The sequence below is a fragment of the Porites lutea genome, chromosome 12 (genome assembly GCF_958299795.1).
Source record: "Porites lutea chromosome 12, jaPorLute2.1, whole genome shotgun sequence".
Lineage (NCBI taxonomy): Eukaryota > Metazoa > Cnidaria > Anthozoa > Scleractinia > Poritidae > Porites > Porites lutea.
This window is the reverse complement of record NC_133212.1, coordinates 952075-974758: the sequence shown is the minus strand read 5'-3', so window position 1 is coordinate 974758 and position 22684 is coordinate 952075. Positions and strand designations below refer to the sequence as shown.

Genomic DNA, 22684 nt, shown 5'->3' with positions numbered 1-22684 from the left:
CAGTGTTTTTGGCATGAAATCTTTAGCGGGTATGTCTGGATTTCGGAAATTGTCCATTTATTAGGCTAGTTTTTAGGTCAAAACATCTCAGTACAATTATGTTTGACGTTGCATTGAGTAGTGCGGGAGCGACTATCGCCCTGGCAACATCGTATGATGAAAGTTATCCACCAGAGAACATGATAGATGGGTAAGTTTTGTGGTCGTTTGGTAACCTTTTCGATGTTGAAAAGATTTAAGAAGCCAAGAACGTTTTAAGCTTTTTTCTATTCATGAAGCCCCCTGAAAATGCCTTTTATTTATTGCTTACAAATGAAAATTTGACAGGCAAAGGTAGGCATTTTTTTTACGTTCTAAGGCCCTGATGAAAAGCCTGCAATTTGCATTGTTGTCATGGCGACGTGGATGGCCATGTTAAAATATACAATATTCTTGTTTTCGCTTGGTTTATTATTATTTTTGTTGTTTCTTTTTTGTAGAAGCTTAGAGACGTTTTGGCCAACAACAGGATTGTTTCCTCAAGAATTTATCATCAGCTTCAGTACCTTGATGAGTATAGGGAACATCAAAATCTCATCTGCAAATGGTAAGATCCCAGAATACACTTGAACACAGTGGAACCTCAATATAATGAAGGGCCAAGGGACTGGCTAAATTTGTTCGCTCTAATGAGGTTCCGTTGTGTCGAGGTTCTTTTTCATAAGTATTACTATTACTGGGGTAAAGGAAATCATTCATTCATTTTAGCTTGATTGCAAAAAGCACTTTCAAGGTTATTTCCAATAAACTGGTCGATTCCCCTTCAAAACTGCTAATGTATTTACTTCCAAAATGAAGGAAGTTTTTAGGCTTTATTGTACTGCCACATGTAATATAGTGGCTGATTGCTCCAACATGCGATAATAATATTGTTTACCTTTTTTCACAGTGAAAGACCTTTGCATAGAGAAAAGCACAAAGACAGAGCCAGTAGATTTTGAACCCCTTGTGGATAAAGGTATAGTTTTATTTAACAATACAAAAGTATCTGAATGTTTAACCATTGTAAAGCAGCTAACTTCCTAATGCTCATTTCCTGGGGTGCTCTTCTCCTTACAGAGTATGAAAACATAGATGGTCAACTACAGAGGGATGAAATCAAGGTAGTTCACAGCCTAAGAATTCAGTACAGTGTAGCTACAGATTGTAGGGAGTGGTGGGGGGGGGGAAGGGTGTTGCTAAGTAACTGAGGATTGCAATGGCAACAAGAATGTCAAGAGATTGATGGAATGAGCAGAATAACTTTGCCTATGCATCACTCTAGCTGGTTCACTTTTATGCCATACTGGGAAAAGAAATTTCTAAATGAACAATTTTTTGAGGGGCATGAAATAATTATGATGAAAGATTCTCATTTCTCTTTGTAACCTTAGATGTGGTCTAAAAGAATTCAACTCACATTAAGTGGTTGCTTAAGCTCATTCCTTTGTTACCTGTCAAATGCTTTCAGAAATTTAATGTAGATAGCATACTAACTTCTCTCTTTCACTGATCAATACTGAAAACTTTTTCTCTCTCTTATAGATTCCTGTCACATCAGCTTGCCATCTGAAATTTCTCATTAAGAGTGGCTTTGATCATTTTATTTTCGTTCACAATGTCAGTGTTGATGGTACAGCAGTCCACTGATTATTTAAAATACAACAAACAAACATTTATTTAAATATTTATTGTCAGTGTTGGTAGAAAGATACCATTCTAAAAGTTGAAATAGAAAAATTATGTTTAAAAAACGTCCATTTTTTATTTTACTCCTATACAAGCAGAGGCTACATTTGCACAGTGTGAGTTGGTGTGCGAAAAGTAGCACACCAGTTCACATGTGAAAATGTAGCCTCTGCTCACACGGTATCCATTTACAGACATGAATGCAATAGTGACAGATGTTTTGTTTAAGGCAATCTTTTTAAGGCATCGAAAGAACTATTCTTTTAGACTGGAAACAGTCCGTAGTTTTTGTACATAAAAATTATTACTTGTTGCATTTGATCATGAACACACTAGAAACATTCCGATCGTCATCTGCTAATAACAGCCCTGCAGAGCAGAATTAAAAAAGAAAAGACGAAAATATAAAATATTGCTAATAACTTCTTTTATTCAATGTTTTCAGTGTGTGAGCGAAGTTTGATATATTATGCACCTTGTTAATGTACATAGTACAATGTAAATAAAATTATCTTGATTTACTTTAACAACTTTTCTTTCTTTGTCATCTAAAATATTAATAGTTACTATTATTGTAACAACTGATATACAGCTGAATTAATTAAAAAAAAATTATTATAAATATACCTAATAGTAAACTATTGAAATAATGCAATGAATAAAAAAATCTGAAATCTGAAATCTAACCCCTCAATAAAATCTTCTTTTCTTTGGAGATAATTTTTCAGAGCAATCTTTAAATTCAGATAATTATGTTCCATTATAATAACGAACTATTTCTATAATCTGTTTTTCTATTTTTATTAAACAGTGTTAGGTTACAAGCAAGCTCTGTACCTGGATGAATACCACAAGATGTTCATGAGGCAAGAGCTTGCCTGAAGTCTAACAAGTTGTAAGAACTGAAAGTTAAACTGCTTCGATATTCCCTACGATCATGTCTTAATTGGCTATCCTTCTCTCAAAGCAAGAAAACAGAAACAGGCGATGGAATGTTATCCATCCTACAGTTTTGTATTTGTTGTGTCAAAAGTGTAAGGAGATCAAGACCTGTTAACACTTGTAATCTAAAGCATAAGTAAGGCCAAATCATTCCCTTTATTTAGAGACTGTGACGATGTTTACAAAGTGAAAGACCAGCTCTTGTATGTGACTACCCAAGTGTTAGCAAAAATCCAGTCAGGGATAGCCTTCTTGACTTCCCTGAGAACTGGTGAAGATGAGTCTTTTCCATGAATGTATTGAGCAGCAACTGCAAAATCCATCAGGCTGCTTTTAGCAGGCAGTTCTTGTTCTGTCTGAAAAACAAATACATACCGCGGTAAACCACTTTTTATCATCACCACTATAACATTGCGCTCCTGTTGGTAGCAAATAACTTGAACAGAATTTGTGTCCTGTGAAAACTGCTATGGCCAAACTTGGTGGCTGTCACCCCAGGGGGTACTCCCCTATAGAAGTGACGCGGGTACTTGTCGTACCTTGTAGGGGTTTAAATTTGTGGATTGGTAACACTAACGGTGATACAACCTAAATGACAGATTAGGATGAACATTTTTGACAATACTTTCAAAAAGGCCTTGAGACTAAAGTGCTCAAAAGTTGTCTTTATTACTACTAAAATTTGCAGTGACAGTTATACCTAATTATAATGTATTATTGTTGAATTGGTACCTCTTTACCCTGGGTACCAGAGATTTTTTCTCGTGTGCGACGGAGAGTTTCGTTTGGTCGGCCGCAGGCCAACGTGTTCGGCCAAATGCCGAAGACACGAGCAGAGAAGCCACGAGAAAAAATTCACGTGAGTCACTTTTTAAGACTTGACCAAACTTGACCACTTGTCACCATTTATAGTAATACAGGACTGCTGCTAAGATTTCAAAGTGCCAGGTAAATTAAGCATTTAAGAGGGTTTTGGTTCTGTTTTCCTTTATTTCCTATGACAGTAGGCATGGGTTATGCTTGCAGAAGCCCAGGACAATCCCTGGTGTCAGGCTCGCAGTGACAGCTCTGTACATACTGTATAGTATGAGACAAATAATCTTGAGTTTCATCCATGTAAAATTTTTACTTATTTTAGCCTTAATTAAACCTATGCAAATGCAAGCAGCATCTTTGCATCTTTGTCGGGACAACAGGCACTAATGATCAACTAGCTTGACCTTATCCTTTCTCCCTTCCCAGTTCCCTCCCTAGACTAATGCTTAGCTTGCTTGGCTTGCCAATTTTTTTTTTGCATTTTCAACTGCAGAGCCTAGTCCCAGGCTAATGATCATGCCACTGTATTTGGAATATTTTGCTTGTTCATATCCTTGTATCGTAAGTGTAACCACAGTAACAGACATACCACCAACTCAAGAGAGAACTCCCATGGTCCAACATCAGCTCCGTGGGAATAGTAAATGAAGTACGTAATGCGGTCTCCCCCATTTTCATCTTCAATGGGATAAAGAGTTCCTAGAGATGAAGACAGCAAATTCACCCCACTTGAGGGGGACAGATACACAGTCATGTGATCGGGACCTATTTTGAAATAAACAAAAGGAGTTATTTATTTAATCATGATGAGTCCAATCAATTGTTTTGTATTTTGTTGGAGATGAATAAACACCACATGGTCCAAAGACAGTTAATGAGAAGTTTATTAGATATTTTGGCGACTTCACAACATCTGAGGTTACAAGGAAGTGAAGTTAGCGAAACTGTGGTTCCCATCTTTGAAGATTGCAGAATTAATATCCTTCATGTCGCTTGTTTATATTGTTACAACTTAACTTAGATTTGTAAGTGTTAGATTATTAAAAGGTTTTAATTGGAAATGATCAAAGTTGAGACTAGAGCTTTATGGTTGAAAACCAACAACCTTGAGATATTTAATTACTACCATGATTAATTTTACAGACCTGATATTGAGAATTTAAAGCTGTATATTTTATCATGCCGTTCTCTTGCTAAAAGTGTTACTGCTAGTTGTGATGTTGTGACTTTTGGTGGAGGGCCAGGAATATACCAAGAGTTTCTATAGAGAAGGAAAGGTCAAGTTAAGTTTTAAAGCTTTATTTCAGTTATTTTAATAAGGGAATGCAACAATAAAAATGTGAGGAAAAAGACCACGATAGAGACTGCTAGCACATTCTTGTGAACAAGGGTACCAACTCAAACAGTTATTAATAAACTCTTCCAATTGGCAGTGTTTTCCGCATAAATGCTTTATGTCGGTACCACACAGAAAACACAGAAAGGGTAATGGGCAAAATTCTGGTGGCAGGGAAGCGCTTAAATCTAGGGATAAGGGGACCAGGAGAGAAGCCCTCCTGGGGGGAGACAAGATCGAGTGGTACCGGGGGTAGCCACCCTGGACAGGAGTCCTGATCAGTCTCCGGGGGTGAGGCCCATATCCCCCAGTACAGGAACTGAGGGGAACCAGGAGGGGTGGCCCTCCTGGGTGGAGTACAGATCAGGTGGGACTGGGGGTCCACACCCTGGAGTGGATATTTTTCCGGACCTGTCTCCAAGGGCTAAGCCTTACTGTGGGGTAAAGTGCCAGATCTGGGTAGTGACAAATCATCAGTATGTAATTTCTAAACTCATTCCTCAGACATCATTTCACAATGAAACCAGTGATGGCTTCACAGAATGTTGGCTGTTTTCTCAGGCTCAATTAAGAGCCACTGGAGCAAAATGTGGGAAGTTTCTGTTTTGCTTAGACATAATGATCACAGCAATTGACTGGGAGCACGCTCTCTCTCAGCTAATTTCATGATACCAGCCTCCTTAGGCAAGCAAAGGGATAGCTGAAAGAGAGCTTGCTTCCAGGTTATAACAGCAGCAGAGATGTCATTAACAGACATCAAACGATGGGTTAATGAGTGTATGAAACACACACCAACACCACATGTATACTGTATATTTATGTCTCTCTTTGAGCTTGGATGCAGTACCTGGGAATTGATCATCTCAAGAAATATTCCCAATTATTGTGATCAACAAAATTGGATGTTTCAATTAAGAAAGCAAAGTTGCTCTATGTGAAGTCTTTACAGACATTTGAAGGGTGTCTTGACAACACCCCTAAGACCGCTAAGACCCCTTAAGAACCCCCACTGAATGACTGAACTTTATTGATCAGGGTTAGGAAACTGAGTTAATCAATTTTCAGGTCAGTTTGTCCAGTATAAAGACTTAAATGGAACCTGATTCACTCAGTCTCCTAACCTTATACTAATCAATAAAGTTCAGAGTCATTTGGTGGGGGGTTTTAGGCTTAGGCAGTCTTTGTTAGGGGTATTAGAGGTCTCTGTTTTCAAGACACCTGACATTTGATCACTGGTGGGTAATATGTCACTATCACAAAGAAACATACCTCATTAACTGCCTCAAAGGTAAGTAATAAGGAAAGCCTCCATAGACCCCATACTGTGGTGCCAGTGAGGCATTTCTAAACATGGGTACATCAGAAAATGGCTTGATTCCTAAATAATCCAGAGGAGTGGTCCATACACCTGAGTCTTGCAGAACAGTATCCCCCTCATTGTTGTAAAATTCTCTTGATGTATGCTATGGCAAAAGCAAAGTTAAGGTTTTTAGGCCCGTATAAAAGAAAGCAGCATTGAATTAACTTATTAAACTTTTTTAACAATAATAATAACAAGGCAAACTTGTGATTTCAAGACAAAACAAAATCTTTTCCAGCGGGACAAAGACAGAAATCCCAAACACACAAAACCGGCCAATCTTGCCTACTCAGCTAGGGGGCCAAAAAGATTAAGGGATTTGACTGATCTTGCCTGCTTAAGGAACCAGCCATTTATAATAAATGGCAGGATCCTGTTCCATACATTTTACTATAACTGCAGAGGCAAAGAATGTCATTCAAACATGGCCATTGGCAAAACCTGGATCGGACTGCATCAGTTCATTCCCAGAGACTCTATCCCTTACATTTTGTCATTTAGTGAGATACAGGGGTTGATCCAATCCAGTCCAATCCAAGATTTGTTGATGCCTTTCTCACACTGGGCTATATAATAATAACAGTGTATACAGGGCCTAAGTGTCAGATAAGTGGATCAAGCAAAAGGACCACAAGGGTATGACTAAATCACGACCCATGAGTCTCAAGCTAGGGCTGGATTCACCACTGTAGTGGGGTTTGCACCATTTTCTTAGCATGCTTACCTGAAAGAAAACCCTTTTAGGACATTGATTGACAGCTGAGTAAGGAAATGAAAGTCCCAAAAGAGATATTACAATTGCAAGTGTTGAGACAAGGAAGAGGAATAGTGCTGGAAGTTTCAGGCCACCCATGACATACACAGTGCTAACCTACAAAAACAAAAGGATGGAAGTAACAGTTGAGGCGGTCAAGAAGAGGATTAAGCAACATCATTCTAATAACACAGCAGCCAAGTGAGTGATGAACTTGCGAGAGGGAGACTTGAAGTCCTAACTTTTGTGGTTTTGCAACAATAAAGGGTCTAATTTGCAGGTACATTTATGCAGTGCAGGTGTGAATAAAGATTCTTAAACTTGGACCCTAACAGTAAATAAATCCAAACCCAGTGGGTGTACCTGCCATTAAAATTAATTAGCTTAAGTACTTTCTGGGGACTGCAGATTAATACATGTAGCTATCATTGGGTGGGCTAAATTTCCACCAACAATTTCACCAAGAATTTTCTGATACTTTACAAAAGTACTTCTTATCTTTGTACTAAAAAGCAAACAAAATTTTGTGCAGAAAACTAACAGAATGGTGATAAAAATTTGACAAAATTGTCTAAGGCTGTCATTTCAGAGGCTCTAAATTTCAAAATTTTCTCAAGGAGCATGCCTCTTGCGCCCTCAAAGCTTGTGCCTTTGGCAATAACTAATCCAAAATATGCTCTGAGGTCCCTGCTTTCACATGATAAAGATAATAATTACTTGTTTTTCAAATGACAAGTACTGTAACTGTACTGCACTAAAAATATATAAATTATACTCACCATATACGAAGACAATGTGACAACTGCGGAAGCACACAGAACAGCAATGAACAAATCTGGTGGTGTTTCAGTCCCTGAACGGCTCATGATTGGTAAAAGGACATCAAACCCACAGATAAATAAATAAGTACAAAATTTCACAGGTATTAACGAAGCTATTATGTTAATTAGCACAGATTTTTCTATAAAGTTCTGATTGACCATTTTCGCTGCAATGAAGTTGTCAAAAATTAGAACCCGTACTATCAATGGAAAGATCACTAGAATTAATAGTATGTAAGCCGAGGCCAAACGATAGAAGGACATCACTAACAGGATTATTGTCCACAGTAGAAGCACTGCATAAAACACTTCTGTTTCCCTTGCTGAAAGGCAGCAGGATTTTCTTTCATTCCAGGAGACTGTTGCTTGTTTTTCTTTCTCATGTTCAGCTTTACTCTAAAATTTTTTTAAAAAATAAAATGATGTCAACAAATTAATGATTTCACTTCAAAAAGTCAATTTCTATTAACCCTTCAAACCCTAAGATCAAAATTTGAATTCTCATTTGTTGCCCCTATTCATTTCCTACAGAAGAAGTGGGGAGAAGTTGATGAAACATCAAGCAAATTCATCTTGTTTTATCATGTCTGTAATTCTCAAGACCACTCTTTTTAACAAAGCATTGATATTACAAGGAGAAATTTGATGCTGATCACTCTAAGGGCTTAAAGGGTTAGCAGCAAATGTCACAGAAAGATTATTAGTATAAAGGTACCTACAGCCTGTTCCAGGTGTTCAGATAGTGGGGCAACAGTGCAAAAATTGATGAGGGAAAAAATACGGGGAAACCAGGGCAAAAAAGGGGAGGTAACATCACCAGCACTTGAATGTTAACAGAAGGTGTCATAATCGACCAATAAGAGGGTATAATGGAATACAGTATACCGGAACGACCCTTTGTTAAGAATGTTCATAGGCCTTCCCTCACTCTCACCCTAGTCTACCCTTGTTTTCCTTTTGCAATCACCGTGTACAATTTAACTCACTCCGCACCTTCTGAACACCTGGAACAGGCTACAGTGTCCATATAAGGACCATAGACAAAGACCTGGATTAGACTAGATAGGATCAACCCTCGTAGAAACCCTTACCCCTAACCTTCTGTTGGTTGATCCAGTCCAGTCCAATCCAGATTTTGTTCACGCCTGTATCAAAGTGTCCTTATAAGGATCTTTTTCTATTTTTTTTCTTTAAACTGCTTTTGTACATGAAGAATGTGATGCAGGCTACCTGGAAAATAATCTCCTATTTATGAATATACATATATACTGTAAGAGGCACACCTTTGCCAAAAGTCTTCTCCTAGCTGCAACGTGGACTAAACCAATGCCAAGCAGCGAGGGAGCAGCATATAGTGGCAAAAGAAGGTAAGGATGGCAATACCAAGTCATTGATTGCCCGGCATACGTAAGTAATAAGGATAAGACAACAGGTGTTGCTATGCCAACCAGCCATGACAACAGTAAAACCAACATTGAAAAGAGAAGAGAAGACAAAGATGACTGTTGAGCAACTTGACCTGAAAAATATACAACAATCAATGATTATTTTAACAGGCTATCTTATACATTATCGTTGCCATCATCATCACGACTTAAGTCATCTGCCAAGTAGTGTCACAAAGTTTCCTCTGGCTGCTGTGGTCTCTAGTATAGAGGCAAAACAATTTGGCTTGACCGCAGAATTCCTTCAATATCTCCCACAAGGCTTTGATTGGGTTTGCAACATACAGTAACAACAATTCCAGAGATACATTGTATTTCTGACAGTTTTCTGAATTTCACAGTAAGACTAGTGATAGTGCTCATACATGTACACTGCAGTACTAAACATCTTCTTACCCTTCTTTACATCTTTCTTTCCAGGAAATCCCAGGAACTTTCTGATCAGACAAAGAACTACCACAAAAGCAGTTAAAACATTTATCACAAGGCTAATTCTCTCAGGATAATGCACCATGATGATGCCAAGAAAGTCAAAGAACACCACTGCACCATGACGATATTCTCCAGGATCAGCCAGATATGGCGAGTTAACAATGCCTTTTATAAGTGCTAGAATGTTATCCCCAGCACGCTGAATGGAGCCAGGTGTGACTGCAGCAGGAGTGTCATAATTTGTGTGGTAAACGTGACCATTTGCAGTGTAAGCAAGGTCCACTCCTAGTCATTCAAACAAGAAAAAATTTAATGTTAATACATGAAAATATAAGCTAAAAAACTTCAAGTAAAATACTAAGGATCTGTTGTCTTCTTTTTTTTTTTTCAAACCTTTAAAATCATGCACTCATATCAAGCGAAAAGGTACATTGTGTAGGTTTGTTTTACATAAAAAAGTCAACTTGAGGCTTATGGTTTTTAAATCTCTTTCTTTCAGGGATAGAGAAAGTCTCCTTTGCAGCTACTGGGGCCAGAGTCATGCAATCTTCCTGCTCCCATAGAAATGGGAAAATTGTGTGACTCCAGACTGAACTGTTGCCAAGGAGACTATGGTAGAGATCACTTCTTGTGACTTTGTTGTTTAAAGATCAAATATTTTTTTTATACTTGCCAGGTATTTGTCCAAAGTCCCTGTAGATCCTGAAGTCAGTATCACTAGGAATTATCCCACTCTGAAACAAATCTTGACCCAGAGCTTGTGCACACGGATGAGGTGCCACTTCAGCATATGTTTTTATTAACCAGAGGTGATCAGGCCCTGCCTGGAAAACTATTTCCCGTCCACCTTTTGATTGAGTAACAACCGAACATTTAGGATTAATAGATACATGTATATAAAGAGCCACCAAAATTAATGTTGCTTTCATCAAGGCTACATAAAAGGGAAGTGTTGTAAAAAACAAAGCAACCTTCACTGCAGGTGTTTAAACAACGTGATGTATTATGTAACACTGAGCGTGTATTGGGGGAAAGCCTGGTTTCAAGGTGACAGGATGATCAAACGGGGACAAAAATCTAGAACCGAAAAGATAACTCGAGGGAGAGAAGCAAGACCTCCTTCCCCCTAGAAAGACCTGTTAACAACTGCACTGCTAAATGGAGGTTGGGTGCCTGGACTATCCGGGGGCTTCCAGGGTATTATAAGGGGGACAGTGTAGCATAGAAAGTGATCTCTCCCCAACATGTTTCTCTTCTTTTCATGTGTGCACCATACAAAGTGATTTCTCTATAATTCCTCCTGAATCTCTTCCTGTCTTGTATGCACCATGGGTCTCAAGATTTAAAGGCATCAAAGCATAAGAAATGCCCTCCCTCTTCTTGTGCACCGAAAGCGCACCTCATGAGTTGCAGAGAGGATAACTGGCAGGAGAAGTGCCTCCTCTAGCTTATCTCCTCCTCACTTCCGCACTATGCCCACTCTGTCCATTTTGCCCAATTTTTTTTCACCTCCTTATACCCCCCCTTTAATATTGTACCTGCTCCTGCTGCCTCTAGATTCACAAAAGCTCTGATTGTATCAACCCATTTGTGTTGCGTGATAAATCCGTGGCTTGCCTGCAATACATTCTCCTCTGCTCCATTAAAATTGAACACAACACCGTGGTCAAAATCAAAGTTCTGAGTCTGGGCAAGGCATCTCAAGATTTCTAACATCACAGCGCAACTAACAGCGTCATCGCTTGCCCCGGGTGACCCAGGAACGCTATCAAAATGGCCGTTGACAAGAACCGTATTTTTCGGAGGGTAATTTTTTTTCATCGTTATTCTAACCAAAATATTTGTAATTTCACGGTAAACGCTTGTAAATCCGGCTATGAATCCTAGATCGAAACTTCCAGAAGGCTTTTGGATGTCAATTTCAATGATCACATCTTCTCTTGCAGTTTCTTTAATTTCTTGTAAAACTCCAACGATGAAATTCACTGCTTGAACTTCGTTTGCGTAGCTCCCAGCAGGTCGTGGACCAAACGATGTTAGTGCTTCAAGATGTCTCCGAGCTGTTTCCTCCACAAATTCGCTTCGATCGCTCTCTGCTGTTTTTTTGGGCGCGGGAACCGCGCGCGTTGCTTTAAAACCGGTATAGAGAGAACATGCATAAAATAATAAAATAAAGAAGAATATCCATCTTGTGGAAGTGCTCTTCTTTGAATCTGCGTCAACTGAAGAACAATCATCAATGCCTTCCTTTAAGACTTGAAAAGGCGAAGAAGTACCCGCACCTCGCTTCCTTAACGCCGCCATCTTGAACTCAGCTGGAATTCTCATGTTGGAAGCCTGGATCCTACTTACAAAACTAGTTACCAGGTTACTCTCTCGATCAACTCCTTCATCCGGGCTTTTGCCTCAAATTCAACATGGCGTCGGACAGCTCCATAACCTGAAACATTGATTTGTAAATGCCATTAACCTTTCATTTACGGCACTATCATCAATATGGTTGAACCAAACGAAGCTTACGTTAACACTCTTCTCAATATGGGATTTGTTGACAGCGCACAGATTCGCAAAGCGCTCAGTTTGGCCAAGAATGATTTGAATGATGCTGTTGCGTTGTTAACAGGGGAGGAAACTCGTACAAGTTTTTATTTCGAAGACCCGGAAGTTAAAGACACGGAGACCCAACACGGCGTAGATGACGGAGGAATGGATATTCCTCCTCTTGTAGACTCCAGAGATAACGACGAAAGCGAATTTTTTGACGCCAGTGGCGAGCCTCCACCATCTTACGATGAGGCTATGAATCCTGCGGGAATGTCTCTAAACGGAGCTAGTCACGGCAAAGACGAAACGGAAAATATGGACATACCTCTGGAATTTCCTACTACAAACCTTTACGAGTTAGAGGACAGAGTTTTTATAGATAATTGGTCTATTCCTTACAAGAGAGAGGAGTCTTTGGGAAAGTGTTTACTAAGTTCTGCGAGATTTGCTCAGGAAGGTGAGAGGAAGTGGGATGGGCCAAAAATGAAATACCGTATACTGTTAGTTTGTTTTCATTTTGTTTTCAAAAAATTTTTGTTTGGGTAATCGCAATAGCCTTCAAATATTCATACGGAGTGTCTTATTTTATCAGACTTGCATTCAGAATACTCAAAAAGTTAATTTTGATAAATACATTCTGGTGTTTGTTGGAGAGAATTTTAAACTTGATACATTTTGAAACAAATTGATCATTCAAGGTAAATAAAAACATCAAGTTGATTTGGCACAAGCCATGCATGTAAGTGTGGTGGCAACTGCAGATTTTGAAAAGATTTTATTGAAATGATTCTTATTGGAATGATACTTACCGCTGTAATCACATCAACTGTAAATCAAGGTGATAATTTGCTTATGTTTTGGTGATGACAAGTTACTTTGGGGATGGGTAAAATTATGTTGATTGATTGAGCTAAAATTTGCACATCATTTAGATGCCTTACTGAGACAGAGATTCGAGTTTTGGGTGAAAAAGTATAAGAACTTTTTTTATTTACTAAGACTTTAATTACCGTCTTTTTGAGGGAGCTGGACTTACAGTTTTTTAATAGCTCTTATAATGACACTTTTTTTGTCAGTAATTATCATTGCCTGTGATTTTGGTAATCCAAATTTTATCACTCTGTAAAATACTGAAATAGTGCATGTATCAGTACCAGGCAATTGCAATTAAAGGACTGAGTTGCGAAGAAGTTCAAGTCATGTAGACACACCACATGAATTTGTCCATAGACTTTAAAGTTAGAACTACGTTATGCAGAATTTTCATTAAGAAATCTAGTCACAGGAGAAAGTTGTAACATTTACAGGAGAATATTCTAAGAGAGGCTCCATGTCTGAATAAAAAATAGTCATAGGGTACCTAATGCACCTATCAATGTAAACCCCGTGGGGGGGAGTGCGGGCAAGGGGTGGGGATTTGACAAATTTTAAAATTTTTTGAAAAAATTCACCAGGGTGGGAAACAAAAGGTCAATCAAAAGTGTCAAAAAGCCCCCACCCCAGGGGAAAACTCGAAACAAACAATACTATAATACTATATAAAACGAATGAAAGAAAATTTCAAAAGTATGTTCTTACTACTTTTATTTAAGGTTTACGTAAGCTGCGTTAAATTACTTGCTGTAATTAAGTATTTTCTCTCTCCACTAGCATCTCTTATTTTGAACAACATAATCACTCCAGGAAGATTGACCGTGCTATTATATTAATGAAACGTAAAATGCTTTATAACATCGGCTCAACATGTCGGATCAGTGACCTGTAAAAAATCCTCTGACTTTCATGGTAGAATTCGATTTCAATCGAGGTTTACAATCAGATGGGAACTTGAAGATAAAAACTTTCTCAAAATAGACAATATCTGTTTAGATGACAGTGTACATGTAAAGTATCGAATTAAAATAAATGAAAACTTCATAACTTTCTCCAACAGTGTGACTTTCAGAAAGCCTTGAGGGACGGACTTGGTTACCGCTTCTGAATTGATACCAGGCTTCTATCGGTCAAAGTCAAATGTCCCAACCCCGGGGTCGCTTCGCACGATCAAAAGCCTGACAGGGAGATAGTCTCAGGCATCAAATCCCCGCCCCTTGCCCGCACTCCCCCCCCCATGGGATTTACATTGATAGGTGCATAATGTTAGCCTGAGGAATCTGCATAGTAAGCAGAGAATTCTCCGACCTCCAATGCCCAATGAACACCCTGATTATGCCAATTACAAAAAAATGATTACAAATCTTTTGCAAACCTCTAGGATACTATGGATAGATTGAACTAACCTACATGAACTGTATGTTCTTCAGGTCTTGCAGATGCAGATGAAAACTGTAAAAGATTTATGGACCGAGCACTACCTGAGTGCTTTAAGAAGGTGTGTGTTTACCACTTCCACCGCATTGCCAGCTATATAATACACCTTGTTTACCCCTAAAGATTTCGCATAGGCTTTGTTTTCTTTTTCTCTTGGGATGCAGACTATTAACCCAGGAGAAATTGTAAACAACTGTTATGCAAAATGTTTGGGAGTGTTGGTGTCATGAATTGTTTTTTATTTTTTGCCATAGTTATTGACAACACAAGCAGTCCACAGATGGGGTTCAGAAATCCATGAAGGAATTTATGACATGCTTCATCTTCTTCTGGAGTTGATTGCTTCTAGGCTCAAGTATAAACCTGTACCATTTGGATTACTGGAATTGTTGACACAGGTACCTGATCAATAGTGCCCTTTGTATAGTAAGCAAGATGCTACAGTAGTTAATGACCCGCAGTAGAACATCGAGCCAGCAACTTCTTTTCAAAACTAATCCCAGAAGAATGTTGTTACTCATCAGCTCTCCACATCTGTGATCTTTTGTAACTGAAACCATTAATTTTTTTGGCCGATGGTTTGAAATTTTTCATTTTATTTAATCTTCTCAATTTAATTGGGCAAATGAAGATTGAAAGAAAAATCAAGATTTCAAGAGTTTAGCTATCCTGTAGAACAGTGATTAATTTTGATATGCTGCTTGCTATCATTCTTAGGCTTTCAATCCAGAAACAGAGTTCCAGTTCAAGAACAGGTCAAAACCGTGGGATAAGAAATACTTTGAAGGAGTGTTTGGAGCTGATGATTGTTATGCTGTTTGCCCACCGACCTCTGTGTATTACACAAGCCCATCTTACAAGGTAAGCTACTAAAACCCAGTCAGCAGTAAAGCCATTCTTTATTGTTTTCCTATAATTCCAAAGATCCTTCATTCTTAGGAACCCAAGCTGAGTAGCTACATGTCCTTTCAATGAGGTGGAAGTTGAAAATGCTTGAGTCTTTATGTAACCAGATGGTTAATCTGTAGACAGATGCCAAAAATCTTTATTACAGTTAACTGAGATTAAAATGTAGTTCTGCTATATGTTTAAAGCACAAAAAAGAGTATAATAAATATGCATCTTTAAACAACAGCCGCAGAAATCACGTGAACAGGATATTCTACCAAAAGTCTTCAAAATGAGCGATCGTTCTTTGCATCCTACGGATGTATGCTATGAATTATTTTGCGTCTTTGGCAATTTTTATGCATCAGTGATGCAGGACACAGAGGTAACAAAATCACTGTAGTTTACAAGAAGATTGAGAGAGTCTTTTAAAGTGCTTATTCTTACTGAGCAAATTCTAGAAGTATTTCATTTCACCACTTCTGTCTGACCAATCACAAGTCTGGCAATTCAAATACTTTTGGGTTGTTAGTGTGTGGAAGTGGTCACCTGAGCTCTCCCATATAACTTTTTTTCTCTGTTTTCAGAAGTGTAGCAATTTCTCCTGAAAGTATCCCGTTCCAATTTGCTTCTCTTGGGTCTTTAAGGATGGTTGTGTTACAGGTCAATGTTAAATCCAGTTGAGATTTTTTTTTTTACCTACGTTGATTCTTAATTTCTTTTGTCTCCTAAGCCCTGATTATTCATGAATTGAGAATCAACCTCTTAGGTTAAAAAATTTTAAACTGAATTTAATTTTGACCTAACAGTTATCCCTTACAATATATTCTGGCCAGTAATATTGAAACTAAAAAATTGGCCAAGTTTCAACAGATATAGTTACATGTAACACATAGTGAAAAGTTTAATATGTAAACTTCTACTTTCCAGACCCTTATTCTTAGTAATAAATTTTAAATCATTAATGAAAAGTGATTTGTGGTTGTTTCCATTGTCTTCTTGCAGGATCCATATGGCTGGTTGGTAAACTTGATCAACAAGGTAAACCCTACCACACTTCATTCTTTGCCATGTTTTTCCAATACCCCTGGAAAGATAAAAGAAAAAGACACAGAAACTTAGCCGTACTTAACACTTAAATATATATTTTTTCTTTGTGATAGTTTGCAGAGCTTGGGGGATTTGAGGAAATCAAGAAACAGATTGAGACGGCAGAAAGAGTGGATGCTCCTGTAAGAATGTTGCACAAGTTAATACCACAATATATTTAGTTTGGGCATTAATTACATTTAAGGCCATTGTAAGCAACAATGCAGCGGTAAATTGTGAGTCATAGAAAAAGGACTTTAAGCAGGCAGTAACTATGTGTTGTTTTAATTTTTCTTTGCTTTTAGAGTTCTCAAAGTTGTGTTTTATCTTTATTTCAGATGTTGGCTGCACTCTTGAAGCCCCTGGGAATTTGTGCCAGTTATCTGAATGCAAAAGTGCTGCCAGTAAGTGCCAACAATAATTTGTTTTGTCTTGCTAAGAAAGGTTATTTGCTGAATCCTTTTAATCTCCTTTTAGTATTCTTATCTCATGAAACATGGTGGCTAGTCTAAAAGGGGATGATAAAATACTGCTGCATCTTTAGCATGGAAATTTTACTTGTTGATTATAACTACCAGCAGATGTTTCAGTGCAGTGTGATTTTTTTCTAGATGTACTTTGTACCTGTATGCAGTTGTGATGTTTGTTTTTTCATTACAGAAAGTCTTCAGTGATGTTTTTGAAAAAACACTAGGATACATCCAAGAACTGACAAATGAAGACATGAAACAAAAGGTATTATTGCAGTGTCTGATATTGGCTCTTAGTATAATAATTATGTGTTACCGGTCAAATGTGGTTTCAGGTTAAAATAATATTTTTTAAGACCAATTTTCTTCTCAATGTCCTTTGTCCCCTAGGAATAGGAGACAAGGGTAATTGAAAATCAACTTACTAGGTTAAGTCAAAATTTATCTGAAATCAAATTTGACCTATAACACATGCAAATTTTGGAATTTTAAACTGATATTTTTTCTTGTGTCATTTTTACAACAGATTGGTCACAACTCATGTTACCCAAATCATTATTATTCATACACTTAAATCGATTATCATATGTTTATTTTTATAGGCTGTTGGAGATGTGTTTGATTTGTTAACGACTCTTAAACTGTTGTGCATGAGGCTTTGGCAGAACATGGTGTCAGGTGTTGATGATCTGAGGCTAGAGGTGGCTTTGAAGATGCTCAAAAGTCCACATTTCAATGCCAAGATGAATTCACTCAAAGAGGTGACTGCCGTGCACTGCAGACATACTTTGTTTTTTTTTCTTTTTAAACTGTTGTGGCATGTCCTGAAACAAAACTTAAAAAACATAATTGCTAAATTTTCTTTTGTAAGATGTTAAAATTTTGGAGTACAGCTGAAGAGGTTTAATCTGAATCACACTGCCGTTAGATTTCATCTACAAACTGTAAAGTTAGATCAGCTCATGTTGTGCCCTACCTTAACCATTTTCTTATTTACTAGGTTAACTTACACATATTTTACATATATTTTAACTATAATCAATATATTTTTGTTCAAATATCAGGTCTGTAAGTTAATTGATGATTCTGAAAAGAGTAAGAACCCTAAAGTAAACATTTCCCAGGATGTTATCACAGAGTGGCTGCTTCAAAACAAAGTTCTCTCTATTGCATTTGAAAGTAAGTTTACCATTCACAGACTAAACTAGTCTGTGCCAGGGCACTTTATTAAGGTAACAGCAGATAAAGATCTGCACAGAGTCCTTGAGGAGCAAGGATAAGCACATAGTGCAAATTAGCCTTCTGTGCAGGCGGATTCGAGTTTCATTCCCAGTTGTTACCTCAAATCTTTTTTTCAACTTCTTTCCTTTCCATGTACTTTAAGTACCTCTAAATTCATGGTAAACGGAGCACTGATAAAGAGATGGGTGTAAAAAAGAAGCACACTGTTAGCCTCAGGTTCCTCAGTCTAATGTGTACTGTTATGAGTTCCAATGGTCTGTAGTGTGTGATTCCACTGCATGCTTGGTCACATCGTTGCTTTTGTATTATAGGATACAAGAATGTTGTATTCCACTTACATTGTAGGTCACAATCTTTGTTGGCCAATTTTTGTGCTCTTCAAAAATGTTGTTTCTCCACTAGCCTCTTTCTTCCACTTTTTTCACTGCTTATTTAGCATGACAGGTTCTAGAAAAAGTTTTCAGGGATCATGGCTGGGTCATGGGGTTTTCCAGCCATGGGAACTGGGTGATTTCCTGTGTAAGTGCATAGATTAACGTCTTCCATATGAATATTGCAAACGTTTTGCTTAAGATTCCTTACCTTTCTCACAGGCAATCTTCATCAATCTCAGTACTGTGATCGAATCAAAGTACTTGTAGAGTTCCTTGGTACCAAGCTCTCTTTGGATGAGTTAACCACCATATGGAAAATGCAGGTATTTAAGCATCAACTTACCATGTTCTTTGAGAGCTCAGGTTCACAAAACAGACCCTAAGCTCAAAACCAACCATACATGTGCAGTATCTGTGTCCTTCTTTAGTCTCATGAACTGGTCAAATACACTAATGCCAACAATTTTAGTACAGCTTTTGGTTTAATATAGCAATACATTCAGTTAGCATAGAGTGCATGAATATCATAAAATTAAGAGTTCAAGAGCAAGTTGCCAAAAGTCATAAGTGCTGTTATTTTCAAGAAATGAAACAAAATAAAGGAAACATATTTAATTTATTTCTCTTAAAACTCTCTGAAAAACTTCTTGCATAATTTTTTTGTTACAAAATTAAGTAATCAATGTGATGAATTTGTAAGGTTGGAAAGCACCACACTGAGGTAGATAACATACACAATATCCTGGCTACAGCGGCGGTGAGATTTAACTCTAACCAGCTGGATCATCTCTTTGTCCTGATACAACAGGTTTGTTTCCTCGATAGTAACTATTAATTTGTTATTATTTCATGTTGTTAATAGCTCTTATACAAGGAACTGAGAAGGTGCATGCAGAGATGCATTTGTGACATAAAATCAGAAAATGAGTGAAATCTGTGTCTGAAATTCTACAGCCAGCAAAATAGGTGACTTGGTGTAGAAAAATAGCTTCCCAAAAAACCTTTCAGTTAAATTAATGTCAACTGACTAAATTATGTCCCAATTATGCAACCCAATGAACGGATAATTGACCAACCATTTGGCTGAAAATTGGCGTTGTGGTATTGTAGTCCACTATTGGGAATTGACAGACTAGTTTATCTTGTCTTTTGTCAGACTCCAATTCATTATTCTAGTCATTAGAAACAAAGGAAAAGAAAATGCAAACCATGTTTTCACATGCAAATTATTAAGTACTTAACTGTCTGGAAATTTGTATTTTATTGCAGAGCTGGGGATCTGAGAGCGATCGTATGAAGGAAAAACTTCTCATTCTCATTGGACGAATAGGAAAAGAAGCTAGAGTGGGAAAGATCACAACTAAGGTACAGAGTAATGTATTATTGTATGGCATTTTCCCTATCCATTCTGTATATTTTATTATTGTTTCATTTAATTGTAGTATTCAGGTTAAAATAATGCATCATTTGCTGGTGTGCCTGTGGCTTTTTTAGACCAAACTGTTAAGTAAGATGACTGACAATGGACTTTAATTTGACTGTTGTGATGAAGGTCGATGAAGGTTTTATCTGCTAGCCCTTGTAAAGCTCATGAAATGAAATTGTCAATAATGCCTACACTGAGTTACAATCTACCTTGTACTGTAACTGTGTCAGAACTTTTTGCAGCTTAATCTTTATTGCTCACGGAGACATGATAATTATTCTTTTATTCATCAGTCTTTATCTAACAATAAATTTTTCATTTCTAGGGAGCTTAAGCAACAACAATGGCAACGTCAACAAGAACAACAAAAAAGAAATTGGTTTAGATTGGCAAAACAACAACTTTGAATGTGCTTCACACTTTTTTGTACATTTCTTTGCTGTCACTGCACAACTAGGATGTAAAAATGCCCAATTTCATGATTTGTCAGGGATGGGAACACAAGACAACAACTTTCCTTTTCTTTTCCTGAACTTTGATATAAGTCTTCAAGGCTGTGCTCTAGCAGAGCCTGGTGGCCCCAGGCACATAACTTTTGCCCTCAGGCGACTAGAAAATCTCAGATTTTTCATACAAATTATATGCTGGGCACCCTAGATTTTACAGATTCAGAGGATTGGGCTTCCTTCAATTTTCCTTAGAGCACAGCCTTGGTCTCTCGAATTCAACTCCAAAGAATTTTTCAATATTTGACAAATTAAACGAGATGGAATAAGCAGGATAAAGTCTGAGGCAGCAGAAATTCACTTTTTAAATGATGTTTTTGTGCCTGTCACCGTCATTGTTGCTTAAGCCCTTTTATATAATTATTCCCTCTTCCAAACCCTCAACCCTTCAAGCCCCAATATTCATGCCAATTTTCCACACTGATCTCTAGGCATTTCCTTAATTTGTTTAAAGGTCAGTCATTTTCTCTTAGGTGATCATTTAATCAATTCTCACGACCTTTTCTCTTGAATATGTATTGATGTTGTTAAGAGAAAACTGACGTTGGTTTCTCTTAAAGGGTTGGAAATGCAAAGGTTAAAAGCTGTAAGATTTCTTATTTGTTTCAGGTCCTTGATCTTCTCTGGAGTCTGTCACATCTGCCATCACTTACAACAGAGATGGTTGATCAAGCGCTCAAGTCTCACATTGAAATCCTGAGTGATTCCTACTCAGTCAAGGAGCAGATCAAGAAGAACTATGCCATCAAATGTGTGGACGACATGAAAAAGGGAGTGTTGATTGTTCCAGCTATACGTCAACTTTTGAAGATTACCAGAGGAATGGTGAAGCAACAGTTCAACAAAAATGACAAGGTTGTCTTGAGTGTGCAACATAAAAAGTTAATAACCCATAGAGATCCAAGGACTGAGTGTTTCTCACCACACGCTTTCCATGCTCCATTTACACTGCAGACTGCTGGCTACTTTGGTTTTTAACATACTCTTTCTGAAATATGATATTTATGGCTTAACTGTTTTTTGATCAGGTGAAAATAATAATAACATTATATCAAATTACTCTGAAACAACTCTCTCCTTGTTTCGTTGTCTGTCAGTGTGAATCTCTTGCAAGTATTAAGGAAATTTGTCACATCATCTTCTTCATAAAATTTTGATGTCCTACAAAATTACGCTGCTGGAAGAGTATTTTTTCTGCATAGTTGGTTTGTTGAAATCTGTGTGAACAAACCAGCTGCGCAGAATATCAATGGCACAAAGCAATGATATTATTGATACATGCTAAAAGCCTTGCAAGTAAAAAGCACCATACTATCTGAGTATATAATTATTATTGGTTTATGTTTTGGTTAGGGTAACCTTCAAGAACTTCACAAGAGCCATGATATCATCAAACTGACTGTCACCAGCCTGGTGAACTGCCATCAGCAGGCTGTCGCAGCTGCTGCACCAGGTTCACTGGAAGAGGACACCCTTGTGGATGGACGTTACACCCACAAGGAGTTTATCAGTATACATTTACGATTCTTGGCATATGTTCTGGAACAGGGTCGTTTCTACCTACATTGGCACAGAGCTCGAGATATTTGGGATTGCCTTGTTGCTAATGCTGATGCTTGTGAGTTTGATCGCGAGGTTAGTTGATCTTGAATTTTTCAGCTCCAACTTTCAATGTGTAGACGTGGTACATGATTCTGACTTTTTGACCATGAAACCTCTTCAGAAGTGCTTTCACTTGGTACTATTTGCTTCTCATAATAATTTCTACAGGAGTATGTTGCCCCAGGGATACAATAGTATTAGCTATTCTCAAGGAATAAGTTCCCTGGGGAAATAAATCCCCCTAATTAAAGTTTTTTTTTTTTAAACTGGGAAATAGATTTGTATTTATATAATTTATACCCTTTTGGTGCTGTTCTTCCAGACATGTTTTGACTGGTTTTACAAAGGACAAGATGACTTGGACTCAGAGACTCAATCTCAGATGTTCACAAGTAAAGTTCTCAAACTGGAACCCAACAAGCTGACCATGAAAGGTACCTTAAAAAAAGGAGAGGTTTCTTTTACAGGTCACATTCCACAGGTCACTATGACAGGTCACTGTTTTATTAAAAGTCAAGTGAACCAAGTAATTTCCCTTCAATCAAAAACAGCATTTTGGACAAGGATTAGGGCTAGGAGACACTTCTTGTCTTGCTTATTTATCTGAAGCAGAGTGACCT

General features: G+C 37.7%; 3 protein-coding genes across 5 annotated transcripts in view; 2 read left to right on the top strand and 1 right to left on the bottom strand.

Moving 5' to 3' along the window:
- The first annotated feature begins 18 nt into the window (after positions 1-18).
- LOC140954094 (intraflagellar transport protein 25 homolog) lies at positions 19-3982 on the top strand. 2 transcript variants are annotated; one of them, XM_073403496.1, is made up of 7 exons: positions 19-190; positions 480-586; positions 929-997; positions 1099-1142; positions 1564-1651; positions 2519-2573; positions 3959-3982. In XM_073403496.1, exons 1-7 carry the CDS (start codon positions 99-101, stop codon positions 3963-3965), a joined length of 462 nt encoding a protein of 153 aa, XP_073259597.1. In that variant the 5' UTR covers positions 19-98; the 3' UTR covers positions 3966-3982. The 2 variants fall into 2 exon arrangements, with proteins under 2 accessions (XP_073259597.1, XP_073259596.1); XM_073403495.1 differs by lacking the exon at positions 3959-3982 and having other exon boundaries at positions 2519-2589.
- LOC140954093 (endoplasmic reticulum metallopeptidase 1-like) lies at positions 2817-11918 on the bottom strand. 2 transcript variants are annotated; one of them, XM_073403494.1, is made up of 10 exons: positions 11152-11918; positions 10287-10460; positions 9578-9898; positions 9020-9255; positions 7695-8132; positions 6886-7032; positions 6071-6264; positions 4611-4726; positions 4055-4230; positions 2817-3005 (listed from the first exon to the last, which is right to left on the bottom strand). In XM_073403494.1, the coding sequence occupies exons 1-10, from the start codon at positions 11915-11917 to the stop codon at positions 2829-2831; spliced, it is 2745 nt and encodes a 914-aa protein (XP_073259595.1). In that variant the 5' UTR covers position 11918; the 3' UTR covers positions 2817-2828. The 2 variants fall into 2 exon arrangements, 1 of the variants encoding a protein (XP_073259595.1); XR_012167484.1 differs by lacking the exon at positions 4611-4726 and having other exon boundaries at positions 2865-3005.
- Positions 11919-12018: 100 nt separating this feature from the next.
- Positions 12019-22684, top strand: part of LOC140921715 (ubiquitin carboxyl-terminal hydrolase 24-like) — a 40545-nt gene continuing 29879 nt past the window's right edge. The window contains exons 1-16 of the mRNA XM_073371727.1: positions 12019-12614; positions 14461-14528; positions 14722-14865; positions 15185-15328; positions 16361-16396; positions 16519-16587; positions 16783-16848; positions 17105-17179; positions 17517-17675; positions 17979-18093; positions 18750-18853; positions 19231-19338; positions 19800-19895; positions 21072-21317; positions 21816-22097; positions 22387-22498. Of these exons, the coding sequence (XP_073227828.1) occupies positions 12110-12614; positions 14461-14528; positions 14722-14865; positions 15185-15328; positions 16361-16396; positions 16519-16587; positions 16783-16848; positions 17105-17179; positions 17517-17675; positions 17979-18093; positions 18750-18853; positions 19231-19338; positions 19800-19895; positions 21072-21317; positions 21816-22097; positions 22387-22498 (2329 nt within the window). The 5' untranslated portion in view covers positions 12019-12109. The remainder of the gene's footprint in view (positions 12615-14460; positions 14529-14721; positions 14866-15184; positions 15329-16360; positions 16397-16518; positions 16588-16782; positions 16849-17104; positions 17180-17516; positions 17676-17978; positions 18094-18749; positions 18854-19230; positions 19339-19799; positions 19896-21071; positions 21318-21815; positions 22098-22386; positions 22499-22684) is intronic.

Bases quoted from the DNA above. Each gene is read 5' to 3' on its own strand.
- LOC140954094 (XM_073403495.1), top strand. From the start codon at position 99: ATGTTTGACGTTGCATTGAGTAGTGCGGGAGCGACTATCGCCCTGGCA. The intron at 587-928 runs GTAAGATCCCAG...CTTTTTTCACAG, and splicing joins CAAAATCTCATCTGCAAATG to TGAAAGACCTTTGCATAGAG. The intron at 1,652-2,518 runs GTACAGCAGTCC...TTTATTAAACAG, and splicing joins TCACAATGTCAGTGTTGATG to TGTTAGGTTACAAGCAAGCT.
- LOC140954093 (XM_073403494.1), bottom strand. From the start codon at position 11,917: ATGGCGGCGTTAAGGAAGCGAGGTGCGGGTACTTCTTCGCCTTTTCAA. The intron at 6,265-6,885 runs GTAAGCATGCTA...CTTTTGCCATAG, and splicing joins CTAAAAGGGTTTTCTTTCAG to CATACATCAAGAGAATTTTA. The intron at 4,231-4,610 runs GTCTGTAAAATT...ATTTCAAAATAG, and splicing joins CTTTAAATTCTCAATATCAG to GTCCCGATCACATGACTGTG.